Below are 17,424 nucleotides of genomic sequence, written 5' to 3'. Positions count from 1 at the left end.
AGCAGGGGCTGGCTGGAGGCACTGTAGCCATGCAGCTCCTTCCAGCTCCCTCCTCTGATAGCTCTGCCTACACACCTCTGTCCTGCCCTACCAAACTCCCAGGGGTTGCTATCAGTAGCAGCCTTTCCATATAGGTCCCTTGATTAGAGAGTTGCTGGTGGGAACTACAGCAAGCTGCTGTTTACAGCGATGTTCCTGCTGCCTTCAGCAAAGGGTTAATTTTCCAGTGAGCAGTGGGGGCTCTTGGTCTCTGAGTGGCTCCTTCTCCCTTGCAGGAGTTCTGACGTCGGGTGACGGTTCCACCCGGAAGCTGAGTGCCTGGGAGAACGAGCGCAAGGCTGGTCCGCCAACAGGGCTCCTCTGCTGAGAGCGCGGAGGAGGCAGGCGGGCGCCTGGAGAAGGGGGTCAGCCACCTGGGGACGGCGGAGGACGAGGAGTCAAGTGGGCAGGCGGCCTTAGCCGGGCTGATCTCTGGGTTCTGGTTACAGATGGTTTGCTTTCCCTGCCCAAGGGTTAGAATGTTAAGAGCTGAAGCATCGGGGCTAATTGGCCTCTCGCTGCCCGTGGAGACTCTGCCTCAGTTTTGCTTAAGGCTGCCTGATATTTTTACAGAGGCAGCCCTTGTCTGTAGCAGCCAGATTCCCTTATGCCCCTTCCCACCACAACCCCTCGTAACTTGTTCCTTCAGTTTGGTCTCTGCCCGTGGGCCGACCCAGCAAACGTGTGTGATGCAGAGCAAAGGCCAGCACAGTGGTGGCTGGTGGGATGAGATCCTGTGATTTGGAAATGGGAGAGTTGGAGGGGGTCTCCTGCCATTCCATGTGCTGGGCCTCCCCTTTGAGACACGATCAAACAGCCCCAAGCTGCAGCCCTTGTAGGATCTGAGAGATTGAACGTAACCTGCTGTGCAACTCTATCCTATAGGGAGCTCCTACTCCTGGCAGCCTGCAGCGGTTCAGCTGTTAGCTCCTGCCTCCTTGGATGCCGGTATGGGATCACTTGAGTGTCCTGCCATACCCGGCAGGTCCCTCTGTTTGGTTACGGGTGCAGACCCCCTGTCAGAGCTGACTTGGCAGCTGGCCCTAGATCCTTCTCCCAGTCCACGAAATGCCCACATTAACCCCCCAGGGTAGCACATTTCAAAGGCCTTGCTCCTACCAAGTCAGCGTGCTCCCAGAAGCTTCTGCCACAGGCAGCAACTGACCCCTGCTGCTGGTGCAGCACTGACCCCTTTGAATGGGGGATCCAGGAGCCACGTGAGAGGAGGGCATGTGCAGCTCTTGCCTGATGTGAGTTTATACCATCCCCAAGCACTTGTGTGTGAGCTATGTGCTCTGTGCTGCATGCGGGGCTTGGCCCTGTGATTGGTTCTATAAAACCCGCCCCCAGGGTAACACCTGACCATGGGCACCACATCCCTCCCCTCACGTCTGCCCCTGTCTGAAGGCAGTCACAGGAGACCTTAGGCAGGCGTCTAACACCAGGAGCCTGTTCCATGGGGCATCCTCTCCCCTGAGAACCCGTTACCTGGCTCCCTACCCTCAGCCCCTGGCTCCTGTTCTTGTGTCCAAGTCTCTCTCCTTCAGACTTGAGCTTGGGCCCAGTTGGTCCCTCTGCTTGGTGCCTCTGCCGCCATGAATGGGCTTCCTGCCTGCCGTTTCTTGACTCCTGCCTTCCCTTCATGGAGGCTGCTTGTCCCCAAGGCAGCAGGCAGGGCTGCCCTCTTCTCCCTGCACTCTGGGAGAGCAGGAGGGGCCTCCTGTTTTCTCCATAGGATGGGCCTTTGAAGCTGCTGCATGGGAAGGCTCGGAAGAAAGCTCGGCCCAAGGTGGCTCAGGCTGGGCACCTTTGGAAACCCTGGCTTCCGTCTCTTGAGGGGTATGAGAGGCACCCTTCCTCATGGCATCTGTGGGCCTGAGAGACCAAGCATGCTGCCAGGCAGCTGAGTCCTGCTCTCCTCTGGGCCACGGGCAGCCAGGCATTCCGTTCTCCTTGTGCTTCTCCAGCCTCCTTTGCCATCTCTTCCCGCTGGGCCCACAGGAGGTCCCCTGCCGGGCTATTCTTCCCTTCGTTTAGTGGACTGAAGCTTCATCTCCTTCCTTCCCTCAAAGGACCCATATGGTTCAGAAATGTTTCCATGCAGTCCTTAGCCCCCGCATTGGCCCCTCAGCATGAGAACGCTGGGCGTGGGGGTTGTACTCTTAGACACTAGTGCCTTGGGCTCTTGCAGGGTAGCCGGGAGGGGTGTGGGGCACAAGGGGAAGCTGCAGAGGCCTTTTCCCCAGGCAGGCGGGGGAGGTGCTGTGGGTTTACAGCACAAGAATGAGATGGTGAATGGGGCTCTCCAGGGAGCTGAGTAAAAGACACACGCACATACACACTCACTCTCTCTCTCTCTTCCCCTAACCACCACCACCACCACCCCCTCCCCCACGAGTGGCTGCCACAGCCTTAAATGCTGCAGGCCTCGGACACTTCCCTCTTAATTGCCGGGTGCTTTTGATGCCATTATGTGTATGTGGAAATGGATAGTCTTCAGCCTGTGTTCCTGCTCCAGCCCCCGGGAGCTGGAAATGAGAGCTCCAGGAGCACGGGCTGCTGCAGGAGACAGACTGCAGCGTGCACTGGCCCCTCACATACACTGCTCCAGCTCATGGAGATGTCTTGGCCACTGGCTGCTCTGACCTGATGCTGCTGCTGCCCCTGGGAGCTCTCACAGGTAGTGTTCACGTGGCTCAGGGTGCACTGTCCAAGTGACATGATTTTTAATGCTGTGTAGTGATTCAGGGCAGCCTTAGTTCTTGCAGCCCTCTGGACAAAGACCATACCCCTGTGATGGGTCTATGGTGAGCTGGGGAAACTACCTTTCTCTTTGCTGGTAAAGGGGAAAAAGCTGTATTTTATTTTTAGATCTTGACCACAAACCCCAAAGTGCAATATCTGCTGTGACTCCATCCTCGGAGCCAGGATCTCCCCTCTGCTCTGCTGCCCAATGCCAAAGAGACTGGGCCAGGCAAATGAGAGTTAATCTCTGTGCTGGTGGAGCACTGAATTCACTATGCTTTGGTGTCTCCAAATGTTCCTGGCTCATTTCTCAGAGCAGCGAGGAGGGAGGTGAGTTTGCCACAGCAGCATGCTCGGTTGCGTGGCTTTGTTTATACTTCTGTTTTTTCTCTTACATGTGAGACCAGAATTAATGTGCACTGTGTTTGGGGAATAAATCGGTGACTGGATCTGTCTGCACTAGTTTGGTCGGGTCGCCAGTTGCATGTTGAGCAGTGGGCTAGAGCCAGGTGTGAGTAGGGCTCCCTCTACTGTGGCTGTGGGGGAGGGCTTGGCGCATTGCGATTGTCCCTCTAGCGTGCCTAACTCCCGTGCTGGAGCAGTATCTCTATCACCTGCACGGAGAAAGGAATTGCTGGGGAGAGGTGGGAAGGAAGAGGTGGTGGGAAATGCTCACACATGGGGTGTGATTTTCTTCTGCTCACGCTCAGCTTGCATCTAGGAATGGGGTGGGGGTAAAAAAGTAACTTTTAGGGCACCAGTTGAACCTCCCCTAAGCCAGGCTGATCAGGAACCTGCATGACCCTTGGAATAAGTTAGAGCCACCTCAGGGCTGCTCTGCCCTGCACTTGGCTGCCATGGCCCCCTAGGCATCACTGTGTTCATCCACATTCTACACAGAGCAGCATAGAATGGAAAGACTATGGGGCTCTCTAAACATTTGTCATTGAACCCAGACCCCCTTCCACCATAAGCCTGGTCCTTCACATACTTTCATAAGGGAATGCTCTGTACACATGTAAATAGCCTATTGGCTTCACCAGACCTCTCCATTGGAGAGCGGTTACAGGGTCAGGTCTTGGGGTTTGTCTACACAGGGATATTGACTGACTTAGTTGTAGCGAAGTAATTCTGCTATCATTAGGCTGGTTAGCGTCCCTCTGTAGACAAGCTCTTTTGCAGGTGTCTTCATCAGCGTTCAGGGGTGAGAAGAGGCTGTGCAGAAGGCAGTACACATGTCCCCAGCAGCCCACTAGCTCTTACTGTTTTGCAAAGATGGGATTTTTCATTATGACTTGTTAAACAAAGTGCCAATCACTCAGCTTGATCTGTAACCCAGCAGCCAGTACTCAACCTCTGCACTGTCTGTAGGGGCCTCTATGGAGCAGGCAAACAGGGGGCATGGAGCTGTGTTTTATAAGAGGCTGAACTATGCAATAATCTCAGAGACAAGGTGGGGGAAGTAATATCTTTTACTGGACCAGCTTCTGTTGGTGAGACAAACTTTCGAGCCACCCAGAGCTCTTCCTTACTCACCTTGTGTCTCTACTATCCTGGGGCAACATAGCTACGGCATCGCTGCAAACGCTGATCGTATTGTTTGTCACTTGGAATCAAATAGAAATCGCAAACCTTTGCGATTCTTCCCATATACACACAGTTCCAAGGGGCACATCTTTGGCACTTCCTGACATGCTGCGTACTAGCTCTAGGCTGGTTCTGCAGCAGATTTGACAGCAGCATGTGGCGTGCTGGGCTGTGAGATGGGCTGACCCAACAAGGGAACTTCTGGGCTAAATTGTGCTGCCTGCCTCCCTCTCTCAGCCTGATCGCTTGGCCATTCCCCTTAGTCTGTTTGTGCCTTTGGCTACTTCCACTGAATAAGCCTAAACAGCCCCAGCTGTGGGAGGAGAGCTGAGCATGTGGCAAAGTGCATTACAGAGGGGTTAAGGCTGTGTGGGCTTGGCTGCAGTATTGATTGCAGTCTGGAATTTAGGCCCTGAGCCTAGCTAGTGACCCAGGGCCTGCTTCTCATCTCAGAGGGGTCCAAATCCCCTGTCAGACTGTAGTGGCTTTCACAAATCGCTCGCTCCAACCTGTAGCCCATCTGTGCAGAGATGATGCCGGGGAGAGTTGGCTTAAATCATTGTGTCTGGTTTTTAAAGTGGCTTGAACTTAGTCTCTCTCCAGCCACACCAAAGCTTCCTGATCAGCACGTTCAAGCCTATATGCAGGTGTCCTATGCTGTGGACTTGATGGTCGACGCTGCCTGTTCCTCTAGAGTTGGCCAGTACTGTCCATGTGCCACATAGCTTCCTAACTACTTTCCGCCTAGCTGGCAGCAGTGGCGGATTTGGAGTTAGTGGGGCCCTGGGCGCAGCTTCATTTTCAGGTGTCCCCCGCCCTCAGGACCCAGCCAAGAAAAAGAACATTCTCTTATCTTCCCTGTGTTTTTCATTCATTTTTTTCTTCATCCTCCTCCTATATTATAAGTAACAGGAAGTGAATGAAAATAAAGTGATGCACCTGGATTGGGGTGCAGGAGGAAGTTTGGGTGTGGGGTGCAGGCTCTGGGCTGGGGCAGGGCTTGGCGTGCAGCTTACCTTGCGCTGCGTGGCTCCCAAAGCGACCGGAGTTGGAGAATCATTCCATGAACTGCAGTGGACTTTGGCTCAGGCTCAAACAAGAGACAGATTCTGCAGCATTATACTAGCATGGAGGAGAATTTGACCAGCCCCATGGCTCAGTAGGGTGAGAAGCTGCCTGCTCTGAGGGTGTGGGCCAAGCTGAGTGAAATACAAAGCCAAGGAAGAGCTTGTGGTGTTTTGGATTCTCTGCAGGGGGTTATTAGTCACTCCCAGGGTCAGCAGGGTTTGATTTTCACCTGCTGCTCTGGTTAAGGAGTGAACATGGTGCTCTGTGCAGATGGAGGGAAGGTGGGTGCCAGCCAGAGCCACAGGAAGAAGCCAGTCAAACACTTGCCTGCTTGATTCAGGTATTCAATGCCCAGCTCATGCCCTGGAGCTCCTACCCCTTTCCCTCTATGCCCAGGTGGCTTTCTCCCCGCACCCCCACTTAGCCCCCCAAAACAGCAGTGCACATTTCCTTTGCTGAAAAAATAAACGTTTATTTACACGTGAAAAGACAATGTGCAAAACGCTCTGGTGCTCCTTAGCAGCTGACCAGCTACCGAGGGCTCCTGCAGAACTCCCTCCAGCCTCAAAGCCGGGTCCAGCTGAGCCCAGAAACAGCTAGAATGGCTCCTTGCTAGCCTGTAAAATCCCAAGAACAATCCCTCCCACAACTCCCTGGAAGGGCTGCATTATCCAGCCCCTCCACAGAGCACTGCATTGCCTGGGGTACTTAGACACCACTTGCTACCAAGAAGCCATGTTGGCAACTTGCCAGGAGCCTGAGGGGCCACCTGGACATAAATTGCATAAAGTGAGAGATTGGGGCAGCCTGCCTCCTCCCTGGGAGCTGTGGTCTGTTCTGCTGCTGCTGGAGCATTGCCTGGGGGGAGCCGTGGTCCCTACAGCACGCATCCTTCTACTGAAGGTGAGGGCAACTACGGGCAGCATTCTGGCAGCTGCTGGCATCTGCCCCCCTGCCAGGAGGCACGTCCCTGCCCTCAGAGGAGAGGGCTCAGAATCCAAGTGAGGCAGGCGTAGCTCTGGCAGTTGGCAGCTGGTGGGCACGATTCTGCTTTTGTCCACCAGGAGATGGGGAAGTGCAGCCCTGTAAAGGAAGGTCAGTGCGTAAACTGCATGGGCCTGAGGCACGTGGGCAGCAGCGGGCGACACCACTGGCATGATTTACAGCAGAGCCCATGGGGTCTGGGGCTCCCGCCACCTCTAGAGCACCAGTTGCAATCCGCCCCAGACCAGAAGCTGCGCCCAGCGGAGGGCTCTGGAATGATCTAGGAGAAATGCCTTGCTGGTCCCAGCCCACTTCCTCGCACCCCAGGATCCACATCACAGGAAGTAATCATTGGCTTCTTCCCAGCACCTGCAGCAAGGATGCAGAGGACTGGCTGGGCTATGGAGACTACACGCCCATAGTCCAGGGTCAGGAGGCCCCAGGTTGGGGCTGAGCAGCAGACTGGACTCCAGCCCTGTCAATCTGGATTCAGGGGGCCCAGAGAAGAGCATGCTCTGCACTTCCTCCGGGAACGTAGCTGACTGTACTGCCCCAGCCAGGCCATTGCCACCTGGGCTGGAAGCAGAACAGTTTGCAAATCCAACCCCTTGCTTGGCAAGCTCCAGAATCTCCCGCCCTTTCCTATCGCCAGCGGCAGAGTTGCCGAGCACGGAGGATGGGTGAGCCTGCCTGACGGGAGCAGGTTGCCTGTTTAGCTGTACCAGCCTGGGACTTTTCAGTTGCTGCAGCAATGGAAGAAAGAGGGGGGTTAGCACTGGCCAAGGCAGAGAGGAAGGAGTGCCCAGGGGTAGGGCACTAGCCTAGGACTCATGAGCAGGTCTGCTTGCGCCTAACGTTAAAGCTTGACCCAACCCAGCTCGATCACAGCCGACCAGAACCTGACCTGAGAGGGGCGAGGTGTTGTCATGACTGATGCAACCCGACCTCAACGCTCTTATCAGGTTATTAGGGTCTAACGTAGTTGGACCACTCAGTGTTAAGAGGTTGCCTGCCCCTACGCTATACAAGTTACCCGCCTCAAACCCAACACTTGAAGGTGGATGTGGCTCAGGGGACCAGCGTCTACTGGTGAGAGCCAGGTTCAGTGCCCAGCTCTGCCCCTGCCTGACCTTGGGTCACACATGCATCTCTCTAGCCTCAATTGTTCATCTGTGAAAAGTGGGGACAGCACCAGTCCTGGGAGGCAGGGCCATGCTCAGAGGATAAATATATTAAAGAGGTTAAGGTGCCTAGAGGCTATTTTGAGAGGGGTTGGCTAAGACAGTTAGTTCTGGCCAGTTCAGCTGGGCAGGAGGCAGCTCTGAAGAGGAGGGGGAACAGCAGGCTTTTGGGCTAGCTGAGCAGGGCAACGGGAAGGAGAGGAAGGCAGATGATGATGGATCTTTGACTTGGATCTACCATGGGGCTGGGGCAAGAGGGCTGAAAGCCCAGACCCAGTGTGCTGAAGGAGTTGAGTGATGAAAAGAAACCATCTGGGTTTCTGAGCTCCCTCCTCCCCCTGAGGCAGACCTCGCAAGGCTAGACAAGTCAGCTGCGCCGTGTTTCGCCAGCGACTCTGGCTTCCCTGCCACTCAGCTATGAGACATCCGTGCCAGGCAGTCCCAGCCAGCCTGCTGTTCGCGTATGGGCCAGCGACAGGCAGGCAACCTGCCCAAACCCACAATGGGGTTCCCTGGGGCTAAGCATACAGGCCTGTCCCAGCCCTCCAGCTTCTGAAATGTCTCCCCGGCTAACAGCTGGGGAGAGCAGCACCAGAAGAGGGAGCAGAGTGTCCCCGATTTACAGGGTGAGCACTCCACCCCCATGGATCAGATGTGTGAGCCTTCCAGCTCCCCGAGTGGAGGCCTGGATCAGTTCTGACTAAAGGCTTAGCCACAGGCCTAGCTCCACTTGCAGCCACTGTTGTCCACTACCACACAGCAATCACAGCAGCGTCTCATTGCTGCAGTCTGGCCTGTCCTCGGACAGTCCTGACCCCGTCAGACTCCATCCCCATGGGCTGAGGTTTGCGTGTCTCACTCCAGCAGGGGGTCCGGTGACAGCAGTGCTGCTGGGGATGGACGTTCACCGGATGCAGTGCTGCCTGATGAAGGGTGCATCCTGTAGAGGTAAATTTTGGGTGCTGCACCCAAGGGTCAGGTAGCAGAGGATGCGAGCAGGAGTCAGGAGGCTGTTTCCTCACACCCTTGGTGTCCTGTTATGCAGTGCAGCATAAACAGCAGGGCCCTATCTCAGGGCCTTCCATGTCTTCTGAGGGCATCTCCAGAGCCGTGTGTCCCTCGCCCCATCGGAGCCTCAGGAGCGGCTGTTCTGCAGCAGGGCAGGCCTGCAGGATCCCAGCTTCTGCTCCACAGCTCAGGGAGTGCTTGCACCAGCACCCGCGGTTCCCCGATGCGCCTATGTTTGGGAAACAGGTGCTTTACCCTGCTGCAGCTCCAGCTGGGCCCATTGTTCTCCATCCCTGGACTGGCCCTCCACGGCATCTGGTGCACAGACAATCCCCAAGGCCCTCATCTGCAGAGATGCAGTACAAGGTACATCCCCTCCGTGGCTCGGGAGCATGGCAGGCCTCTTGGCCTACTCCCCCAGCCATCAAGCTGGGGGCAGACCTTCTCCTGTGGCTTTCCCAGGCAGGTTGCCAACGGCAGGGCAGTATAGTCATCACTGTGCGCAGCAGAGCGCTGGATGGTCAAGCTTCCAGAGCTGCCATTTCTTCTTCATTTCTGACTTCACCTAGGAGGGAGGAAAGGAGCTTGTGAGACACTCTTCTCCTTCACAGCCTCTTGGGAGGTTCACAGCTGCTGCTCCAGGCCTGCATAGGGTTTAAGTTCCATTAGTCCCAGAGGCGCGGGCTGAACTCAGCACAGGTACAAGGCCCTGGCTTCAGTGGAGTTGCTGCAAGGAGGGATTTGGCCCATGCAATAGGAAGAGGCAGGTCCTGCCCCAAAGGACTGAAAAACAGCATTGCTGTGTTCCTATGTGAGCCCCGGGGCATGCTGGCCCACGAGCAATGTGGCCACAGGGGATGGGAAGGCCAGTTCTGCAGCATGGCCTAGGGCTGCCTTCTTGCTTAGCACAGAAATGCAACTTACAGATCTGAGCTGCTGGGTGCTCTGATTGAGACAGAGCATTGCATTCTGGGAGCTGTGGGTGAGGCCTCCCCTTTGAATTAAGCATGGGTGTGGCAGCAAAGAGATACAGATCTCTGGACTCCTGACTCGGTGGTCCTGGACTGCAAACAGGTTGGGAGTACGGGTTGCCAACCCTCCAGGATTGTCCTGGAGTCTTCAGGAATTAAACATTAATCTTTAATTAATTACATGTCATGAGATGAAACCTCCAGGAACACATCCAACGAACATTGGCAACCCTAATTGGGAGCCATGCTATGAGGCAGCCCCTACCCAAGCTAGGGTGGATGCATCCAATAAAATCTGTTTGTTTTTTAGCTTGACAGGTTCTTAGTAGAATCAAAGGCTCCTAACCACCCAGGCTATCCAGTGGTACATGGTCTCTGAGTTCAGGACACAGCAAATCAGCAGTAGCTTGGCAGGAGAGTAATGGAGAGAAGACCCAGGGTTGGGCTACAGAGCACAGCTCAGGTTAGAGCCCCGACTGCAGGTGTTTGCAGGGCCAGAGAGCAACCCCCCTGCAGGGAGCAGGACAAAGGGGCACCTACCTCTTTATTGGCAAAGCAGTACAACACAGCAACCAGGAAACCCTGGGGAGAAAGCACAGGGGTGAGCCAGGCAGCACAGCGACCCTCCTCCCCATTGAGAAGACAGCCTGGCTTTGCCAGGCCCTGGCAGCTGCTCTTCAGTGCATCCTACAGAACCAGTTCGGGATGCAGTACGCCCAGCTACCCCAACTGGCTTCAGCTGGAGGGGAAAACCCACCCACACCGTGACACAGCAGCAACCCGTCCCGACGTGCTTACCTAAGTCACCATCCCCCCAGCAGGTCATGGTGCAGCGTTACAACAGGACAGGGAGAGTACGGTTCCCGAGGGGCAGCCCTCAGCCCATGGGTGCATTCCTCAGGGACAGGCCCCTGGCCTGTGCCTGCCATGGCCACGCACTGCCCAAACAGGGGGCTCTCCCTCCAGCGCATGCGGATGTCATCGCCAGCCCAGCATGCGGGCACGTACACCTCTCTAACAGCGGGCAGGGACAGGCCTGCTATTTCCAGGCTGCTCCAAGCGATGGGATGAGGCGGGTAGAGCCCAGGAGCGCCAGGCCAGCCACACAGGGCTGTTACATACACGCTGAAAGGGGTGGGCCGAGCAGACACAGTCGGAGGTGACTGGAGTGTGGCACAGCACGACACTTCAGGTGCCAGACACCGATTCGCACCTTGCAGCTGCTGGGACAGCTTTGCAGGGGCCATCAGTGCAGGGCACAGCCCAGCCTGTCTCCAGCCCAAGGAAGGCATGTGACTGTGTGGGCCCTGAGGCTCCTGAGCAGCAGCCCAGCTCGACGCCCCATTGCTCCCCAACACCAACAGAGGAGCCAGGAGAGGGGCTGCAGCTTGGCGAGCAGGGCTGATGGGCTAATGTGGCCAGACTGGAGGGGAAAGGGCCATGCTTCCCCCGGGTGATGGTGGCACAAGGAGGGGAAGAGGGGGACAGGCTCTCTGCTCCTGCCTGAGGTGGAGATGCTGCAGCACTCCCGGCTCACCTGAAAAGAGTTGAGGAAGAGCGTGAAGAAGACTTTGATGTAGCGCAGGATGCCCGTGGTCTGCTCGTCCGTGGCAAAGATGAAGACCACCTCGTGGATCCCAAAGAGGGGGATGAGGGTCAGCGTGGCCTTGGCCAGCCTGAAAGAGGACGAGATCCCCCTCCCAGAGTTCATACGGAAGGGCCGGGGGGCCCTATGTTCAGAGGGGCAGGAAAGCGGGGGTGACATGTGAGAAAAAATACGGAAATGTCTTTGCTGAGGGCTGGAGGAGATAGATGGAGTGTTAGTCCCAGCCTGGCCTAAGGGTCTGGCGTCTCACATTGGGGTAATCGCTGCCTGGGAGTGCAGAGGATTCACGAGCTATTAGCTGTGTGGTGCTTTGGAGCTGGGAAGCGGAGAGTCAGCTATTGGCGAGCAGGATGCTGCTCTGGGAGCAGAGCGGGAGGAGCTGGGAGGCTTCGCTCGGGGGGACTGCCCTGTGTGAAACGGGAGGCGATGTCCTTCCAGCCCCTAGAGGGGCCAGTGAACCCACCCACTCAAACATCATCATTGCCCCTGCCTGCAACCACTCCTGCCCAAGAGGGCAACAGGTCCCAGCATGCTGTGCGGTCAGGCTGCTCAGCTGAGCTGGAGCATGTCATGCTGGGATCGGTGCTCAGCATGGGCAATGGTGGCCACAGTGTGCTCCATTTGGTACCAATGATGGAGGAACCACGGGCCGCATCCCCACGTTGTAACGAGACCCTCAAGCCAGACAAGTGGGCAGTACAGCTTTGGCATCCTAGCCTGTAGGCATATATGGGGGGAGGGAGTGTTCAGGGGCCTGTGATACACAGGTCAGACTTGATCTGTTGTGCACACACACACAGACATACACCCTGTGCTAACAGCCACTTGCTAGCGCAACCTGCTGTAATGGCTGACAAAATCTCAGTCTTATTTGCATGACAGTGGGTTGTGTGGCCAGACCTCCAAGGGCATGCTTACAGTGCAGCATGCATGCAGTGTGAACCCAGGCTCGGACGCTGATTTGAGCCCAACCCCCCCTATGGTCCACACACAAATCTGTCCAACTCAGCCAGCAAGCACTCAAGCCCTGGGTCCCACCCAGGGGATGGGTCCGAGCCTGCATCCCACTGGACTGGGATCCAAGCCCTAGCATTTTGCAATGTGGCTCAGGCGGTCTGTGTAGTGCGGGATGGAGGCTCTAGCGAGACCCAGGTCCAGGCTTACAATGCAATGTGGACACACGCGCAGGCTTGGACACACCAAGTCCACGGGCCTGGGTCCCACCGACCTGGGTTTACAATGCCGGGGAGCTAGATCCAGAACAGCCGGCGCAACAGGCACCCATTGGGAAGTCATCCCCAGCAGGTGCACACACAGACAGCTCACCGCAGCTTGTAGTCCGCATAGCCTTTCTGGCTGGCACGCAGCTTGGCCAGGATCACCTTGAGAATCCTCATGAAGATCAGCAGATTGATCTGTGGGGGTAGAATGCGGAGGGTTACTTCTGTATTCATCCAGGGGGCTCTGCATATTGTCTGGGCCAGCCCTGGGGGGTGCGTAGGCTGAACACACACACACACACCCTTTATCCTTCCTGGGCTCCCCAGGTCACTCTGACAGTGACGGCCTCTGAGAGCGGGGGCAGCTGAACATGAAGGGAAGCGGGTCACACTCAGCACCTCTGGAGGAACAAGGGGGAGGGACATGCAGGGGGTAACGGTGATGGCAAGCATATCTGTGGGGCAGGGAGCAGCACGAACATCCCTAGAGACTCAACAGCGAGCCCATTGGCAGGCCTGGGGAGCCACCTGGCCCCCACTAGACTCGCATAGCCCTCTCCCAGCATGCACTGGGCTCAACAGATCATGTGGGATGGCATCTCTGGGGGCCTGATTCTGCTTGCCCCGACATCCAGGTCAGGAATCTGGAGGGGCCAGGGCCAGGGCCCCACATACGGGTGTTTCTCTTTTCATCAGAGGGGTTCACTCGGGTTAGTTACTTGGCAGGGACAAGTCTCCTTTCTTTGTCACCCCCTAGTGGTTAGACAAGTGGACTGCAAGCCAAGTGTAGGTGCTTGCTCCTGACTGGCTGAGTGCTCCCCAGTGCCTCACTTTCCTCAGCTCTTCAGTGGGACAATGATGCTGAGCTCCCTCCCAGGGCAGGCTCGTGGGGAAGTCACTAGGGAAGGGTGCATTGCTGTGGATTAGGGATGGTGTTTTCTACAGCAGGAGCTGCTGGTATCGTTGGGCCATGTTCAACCTCTGAGCTGAGCCAGACTGTCAGTGACTGCAGGAGACTGATTGCTGTCATCTTAGAGACACCATGCCTCATATGTAACCCCCCATCACAGGCCTCTGAGATCACCTACCAGGGACGCCAGCAGGATGGGGATCCTGATGATCCACCAGTAGGCCATGTTCTCATTCAGAGCCCAGCACCTGCAGCACGAGAGAGGCATGCAGTTAAACATCGGGAAGCCAGCAGGCAGGAGAGCTGTGCTTTATCCACGCTGGGGTGCACAGCCAGAGCGGGGCCAGGTGAAAGCACTGGCACTGGATCACTGGGACATCCCGGTGGACCAGGAATGACTATCACCAGCTGTGCCAGCCTGCCCATTTTCTAGGAGTTGGAATCCTTTCCCATCCCACCCACCCGCGGAGCTAACCTGCAGGGGCCAGGGCAGGGACTGCAGGAACCTGGTGGGCTGTGGGCTAGTGAAAGACAATCTCTTTCCCTGCCCCACACCCTGGAGGAGGGTGCCTCTGACCGGACGCATCAGAAGCTTGGAAGGTCAGGCCTGTATTTCCCTGACAGCTGGAGCTCACTACCCCCAGGAGTCAGCCCACAAGTCCCACTGGCCAGGCTGGGGATGGGCTCCTTTTCATGTCTCCTCCTGATGGTTGGGCTATTGAGGCTGAGAGCTTAACCCCAATAGCTCCATGGCTTGGCAGATGGAGCTGTTCACTCCCAGGCACTGTTCCAGGGGCCCAGGTCACCAGTGACCAGCCCCGTTTGGTGGCTTGTGGGAAATCAGGTGGGTGGGTCTTTGCTCTGCTCCCACTATGCAGAGACCGTCCCAGAAAGCACCTCCAAGCACAGCACTCATGACCAGCCCTGCCCCACCAGGGAGGCCAAGCACTGACCAAGCCCTGGAGGCTGAGCTCTTCCCTCACCCCTAGGGGAGTCAAACCAGGACCGAGGTGGGCCATGGCAGTGGAGGAATCAGATGCCCCGCTCCCCAGCAGTCAATGCACGTTCGTTTCAGTGGAAGAGCTCTCCCTGCCTTTCCCATGGCTGCTCCCTACTAGAACCCAGGCGGCATGAAGCATGGAGCTTTGGCTTGCTGGGGAAGCAGAGCGAGGAGCGTCTGCACTTACTCTGCATTCTCCTTCAGGTATTTGGCCACCAGCCACGGCACCACGAACACCACGGGGGTTCCTGCAAGTCACACAGCAAACCCTGTGAAGACCAAGCACCTGCCTGAACTGAGATGGCAGCTCCCACAAACCGAAGGGGGGGTCCTACCCTCTCTCCCCGCCCAGATCCACACAGGGACCTGCCCCTGCCCTCCACGGGATTCTTATCCCTGAGGGACTGAGGATAGGCCACGACCCCAATCCTCCACTTTCCCCACCTAGCGAGGATTTCCTGTGACATGCATGCACCACTAGGGGGCACCACTCATCCATGTCACTAAGTTATTAACCCTCCTGGTGAGGCGCTATCAGCTGTGAGCAGTGATCCTGCTTTAGGGGCGTGAGCTGCTGTCTGATGGGCACGTAGAACTGAATGAAAACCACTTGGGTGTCAGTCCATTGCCAAGTCACCCAGGTGGGGAACCTGGTGGCTACTTGCCCACTTGGCCGAGTCTCTGCCCTCTTGAAGCGCCCCACATCCCCCTGTGCTCCCCGATACATCCTCTGTAATTCTAGTACTCACTTTGGCAAACACCATACACATGTATCCCCAGACCCATGCCCGCCCGCACATGCTACCTGACCACACCACAGGCCCACACCCATTTCACTCACCCATGCCACATGCATCCCCACACTGCCTACCCACACCTCATGCCCACACCCTCACCACGCTGCCTCCTCATGTGCACACCCCCCACACACACACATGCACGCCCAGGCCACCATTCACACTCACTCCCATCTTCCTTCTCACCCCAGCCTAGGTACAGGTAGAGCGTGTAGTAGTTCTTCTCGGAAAACACCGCTCCAATCAGGAGCTTGTACAGGTAGACAGCTTCCACCAGAAACCAGTAGTGATTGGCTAGAATGCAGTATTGCATCACGACTTGAGCCACCCGGCAGCCAACTGCAGCCTGCGGAGAGGCGCCCCAGAGAGAGAGAGATAAAGTAACTGTGCAGGAAGAGGAGACTAGGATGCTCTGAGCTGGGGACCTGGGGCTACAAATGCAGCCAGTTGGAATATGCTTAGAGCACTGTCCATTCCCACCCGGGAGTCTCCATTAACCAGCACACTCTGTGCCCACCATGACACCAGGCACGGCCCGCCGCTGGGCAGACTAACATGGATGTGACCAGGAGTGGCAGGGAGAGCCAGGCTACATCACCCCACCAGAGGGCATTCTCCCCTGCTGCTCTGTTGTGGTGATCCTGTTCACATTCAGGGCTTCATCTCCCAGAGCAAAGTGCCCAACTCTCATCCTGTCAGAGACACAGCCAGGTGGGCTATTGGGGAGAGATGGGAGGGAAGGCACAGCGGATCTTGGCCAGCAGGGGAAACGTCATTGCTTGGCTCAGTGATAGGGTGTGGGAAGCATTTGCAGGGGCAGCGGGTGGTTTGTTAAAATAACAACAACCAGTTCTATGGCACTTTTCTATCATGACACCCATTTTACAGATGGCAAAACAGAGGCACAGAAAGGGGACACAATGTGCCCAAGATCATCCATCAGGAAATCCAGGGAGAGAACCTGAGTCTCCTGAGTGCCAGGCCAGTGCTCCAGCTACTGGGCTACCCCACCCTGAGGAAGGGGGAAGGGATCCATCAACTCCGGTTGTGGTAGGCCAGTGAAGGAGGAGCTGATTTCCCCTGCTTTGTTGGGTGGAGGTTTTTACGCTTGCACACGTATTGCGGTGCTGATTTAGGATCCTCAACAGCTTTTAAAAATTCACCTGTGGGAGACTGGCAGCACCCCCCTCCGGCTGAGCCAATAGACGCACCCGCCCAGAGGGTTCCTCTGAGTTCTCCCAGGTCCACCTAGTGGTTGGGGCTGGGGGTGAGATCTCTGGGTGCTGGTGGATCTGAGCGCCGATTGCATCCGAAGCCCCAAGTCAAGCCTCCCTGGCCAGCTGTCAGGCTATGGACCTGGGGTACAGCGGGCAGCCACCATGGCTGGCCAGGGAGGGGGGGGCACAGGCATTGGCACTTAGATGCCACCCCCACCCAAGGAGAACTTGGTTTTTTGGTGGGCTTGCCTCGTTGCTCAGCAGCGCTTCCCAGTCAGAAACATGCAGGATTTCCATGCCCCACCGCTTCTCCAGCAGCGCGTCTTTGACAATCACCGAGATGGCCCGCAGCCCAAAGGAGGCAAAGAGGTTTGCATGTATGTAGTTGCGGGTGCAGCGGAGTTTCCTAGGCCCAGGGAGAGAGACAGCTTTCAGCGTTGGAGAGCTGAGGAAAAAGAATGCATCTTCTCCCTGGGAAAGGGCTCTGTAACCTAGAGCAGCCCAGCCTCTCCTGCATCAGGCACTGCAGGCCCAGGGGGAGCACTGAGCTACTGCCATCCGACCCTCTCCAAGCAGGATTAGGGAAAGAGGCAGGAGGGCTGGCTGTGCCAAGCTCACAGTTCATTCACTGCCTACTTGTCCCAGCAGGAGGCACTGTAAGGGATGGTGCAACAGCTCCCCTGCGATGCTAGAGTCAGTCGCAGCAGCATTGCGCGCCGTGCCCAGCACAGGATCATCCCTCCCCTCCATCCCGTCCTGCTGGAGAGCCCCGCCCCGCCGCATGCCCTTCCAGTGTGGCACACACAGCACCCGCACCCCAGGCTCAGGCCCTACCTGAAGATGGTGAGGATGAGCAGAGCAGAGACCAGTGCCAGGAGCGACAGCGAGTATCCCACCGTGTAGAGCACCTTGAAACTTACCATCAGCCGGCGGGCCCCTTCCTGGCATGGGCAAAGGGGACCCGGTGAGGCAGACAGTCAGTTCTGCCACCCCTGCCCCCATCGGCCTCCCCGCACTCCAAGTGCCCACTGGGGGATGCGCTGCCCTGCTGAAACAGAGTCCCATGGGATGGTGGGCTTGGGTCCCTGGGC

At 56.8% G+C, this 17,424-nt stretch overlaps 2 protein-coding genes across 5 annotated transcripts in view; one reads left to right on the top strand and one right to left on the bottom strand.

The window, feature by feature from the left end:
* Window positions 1-3,686, top strand: part of ANKS3 (ankyrin repeat and sterile alpha motif domain containing 3) — a 28,598-nt gene extending 24,912 nt beyond the window's left edge. For all 4 annotated transcript variants that reach the window (XM_073362816.1, XM_073362817.1, XM_073362815.1 and 1 more), the window contains one exon: window positions 276-3,686. The gene's annotated coding sequence lies outside the window, so the exon portion shown is untranslated. The remainder of the gene's footprint in view (window positions 1-275) is intronic.
* A 2,182-nt stretch (window positions 3,687-5,868) lies between these two features.
* The window catches only part of LOC140918433 (glucagon receptor-like), a 41,194-nt gene continuing 29,638 nt past the window's right edge, over window positions 5,869-17,424 (bottom strand). Inside the window, exons 6-14 of the mRNA XM_073362814.1 lie at window positions 17,168-17,274; window positions 16,583-16,739; window positions 15,303-15,462; window positions 14,507-14,567; window positions 13,498-13,567; window positions 12,516-12,604; window positions 11,121-11,259; window positions 10,124-10,165; window positions 5,869-9,177 (exon numbers count right to left, since the gene is read on the bottom strand). Coding sequence (XP_073218915.1) covers window positions 9,106-9,177; window positions 10,124-10,165; window positions 11,121-11,259; window positions 12,516-12,604; window positions 13,498-13,567; window positions 14,507-14,567; window positions 15,303-15,462; window positions 16,583-16,739; window positions 17,168-17,274 — 897 coding nt within the window. The 3' untranslated portion in view covers window positions 5,869-9,105. The remainder of the gene's footprint in view (window positions 9,178-10,123; window positions 10,166-11,120; window positions 11,260-12,515; window positions 12,605-13,497; window positions 13,568-14,506; window positions 14,568-15,302; window positions 15,463-16,582; window positions 16,740-17,167; window positions 17,275-17,424) is intronic.

This window comes from Lepidochelys kempii, chromosome 10 (genome assembly GCF_965140265.1).
Source record: "Lepidochelys kempii isolate rLepKem1 chromosome 10, rLepKem1.hap2, whole genome shotgun sequence".
NCBI classification, from domain to species: domain Eukaryota; kingdom Metazoa; phylum Chordata; order Testudines; family Cheloniidae; genus Lepidochelys; species Lepidochelys kempii.
Note: the sequence above shows the minus strand (reverse complement) of the source record. Positions and strands in the feature narration are given on the sequence as shown.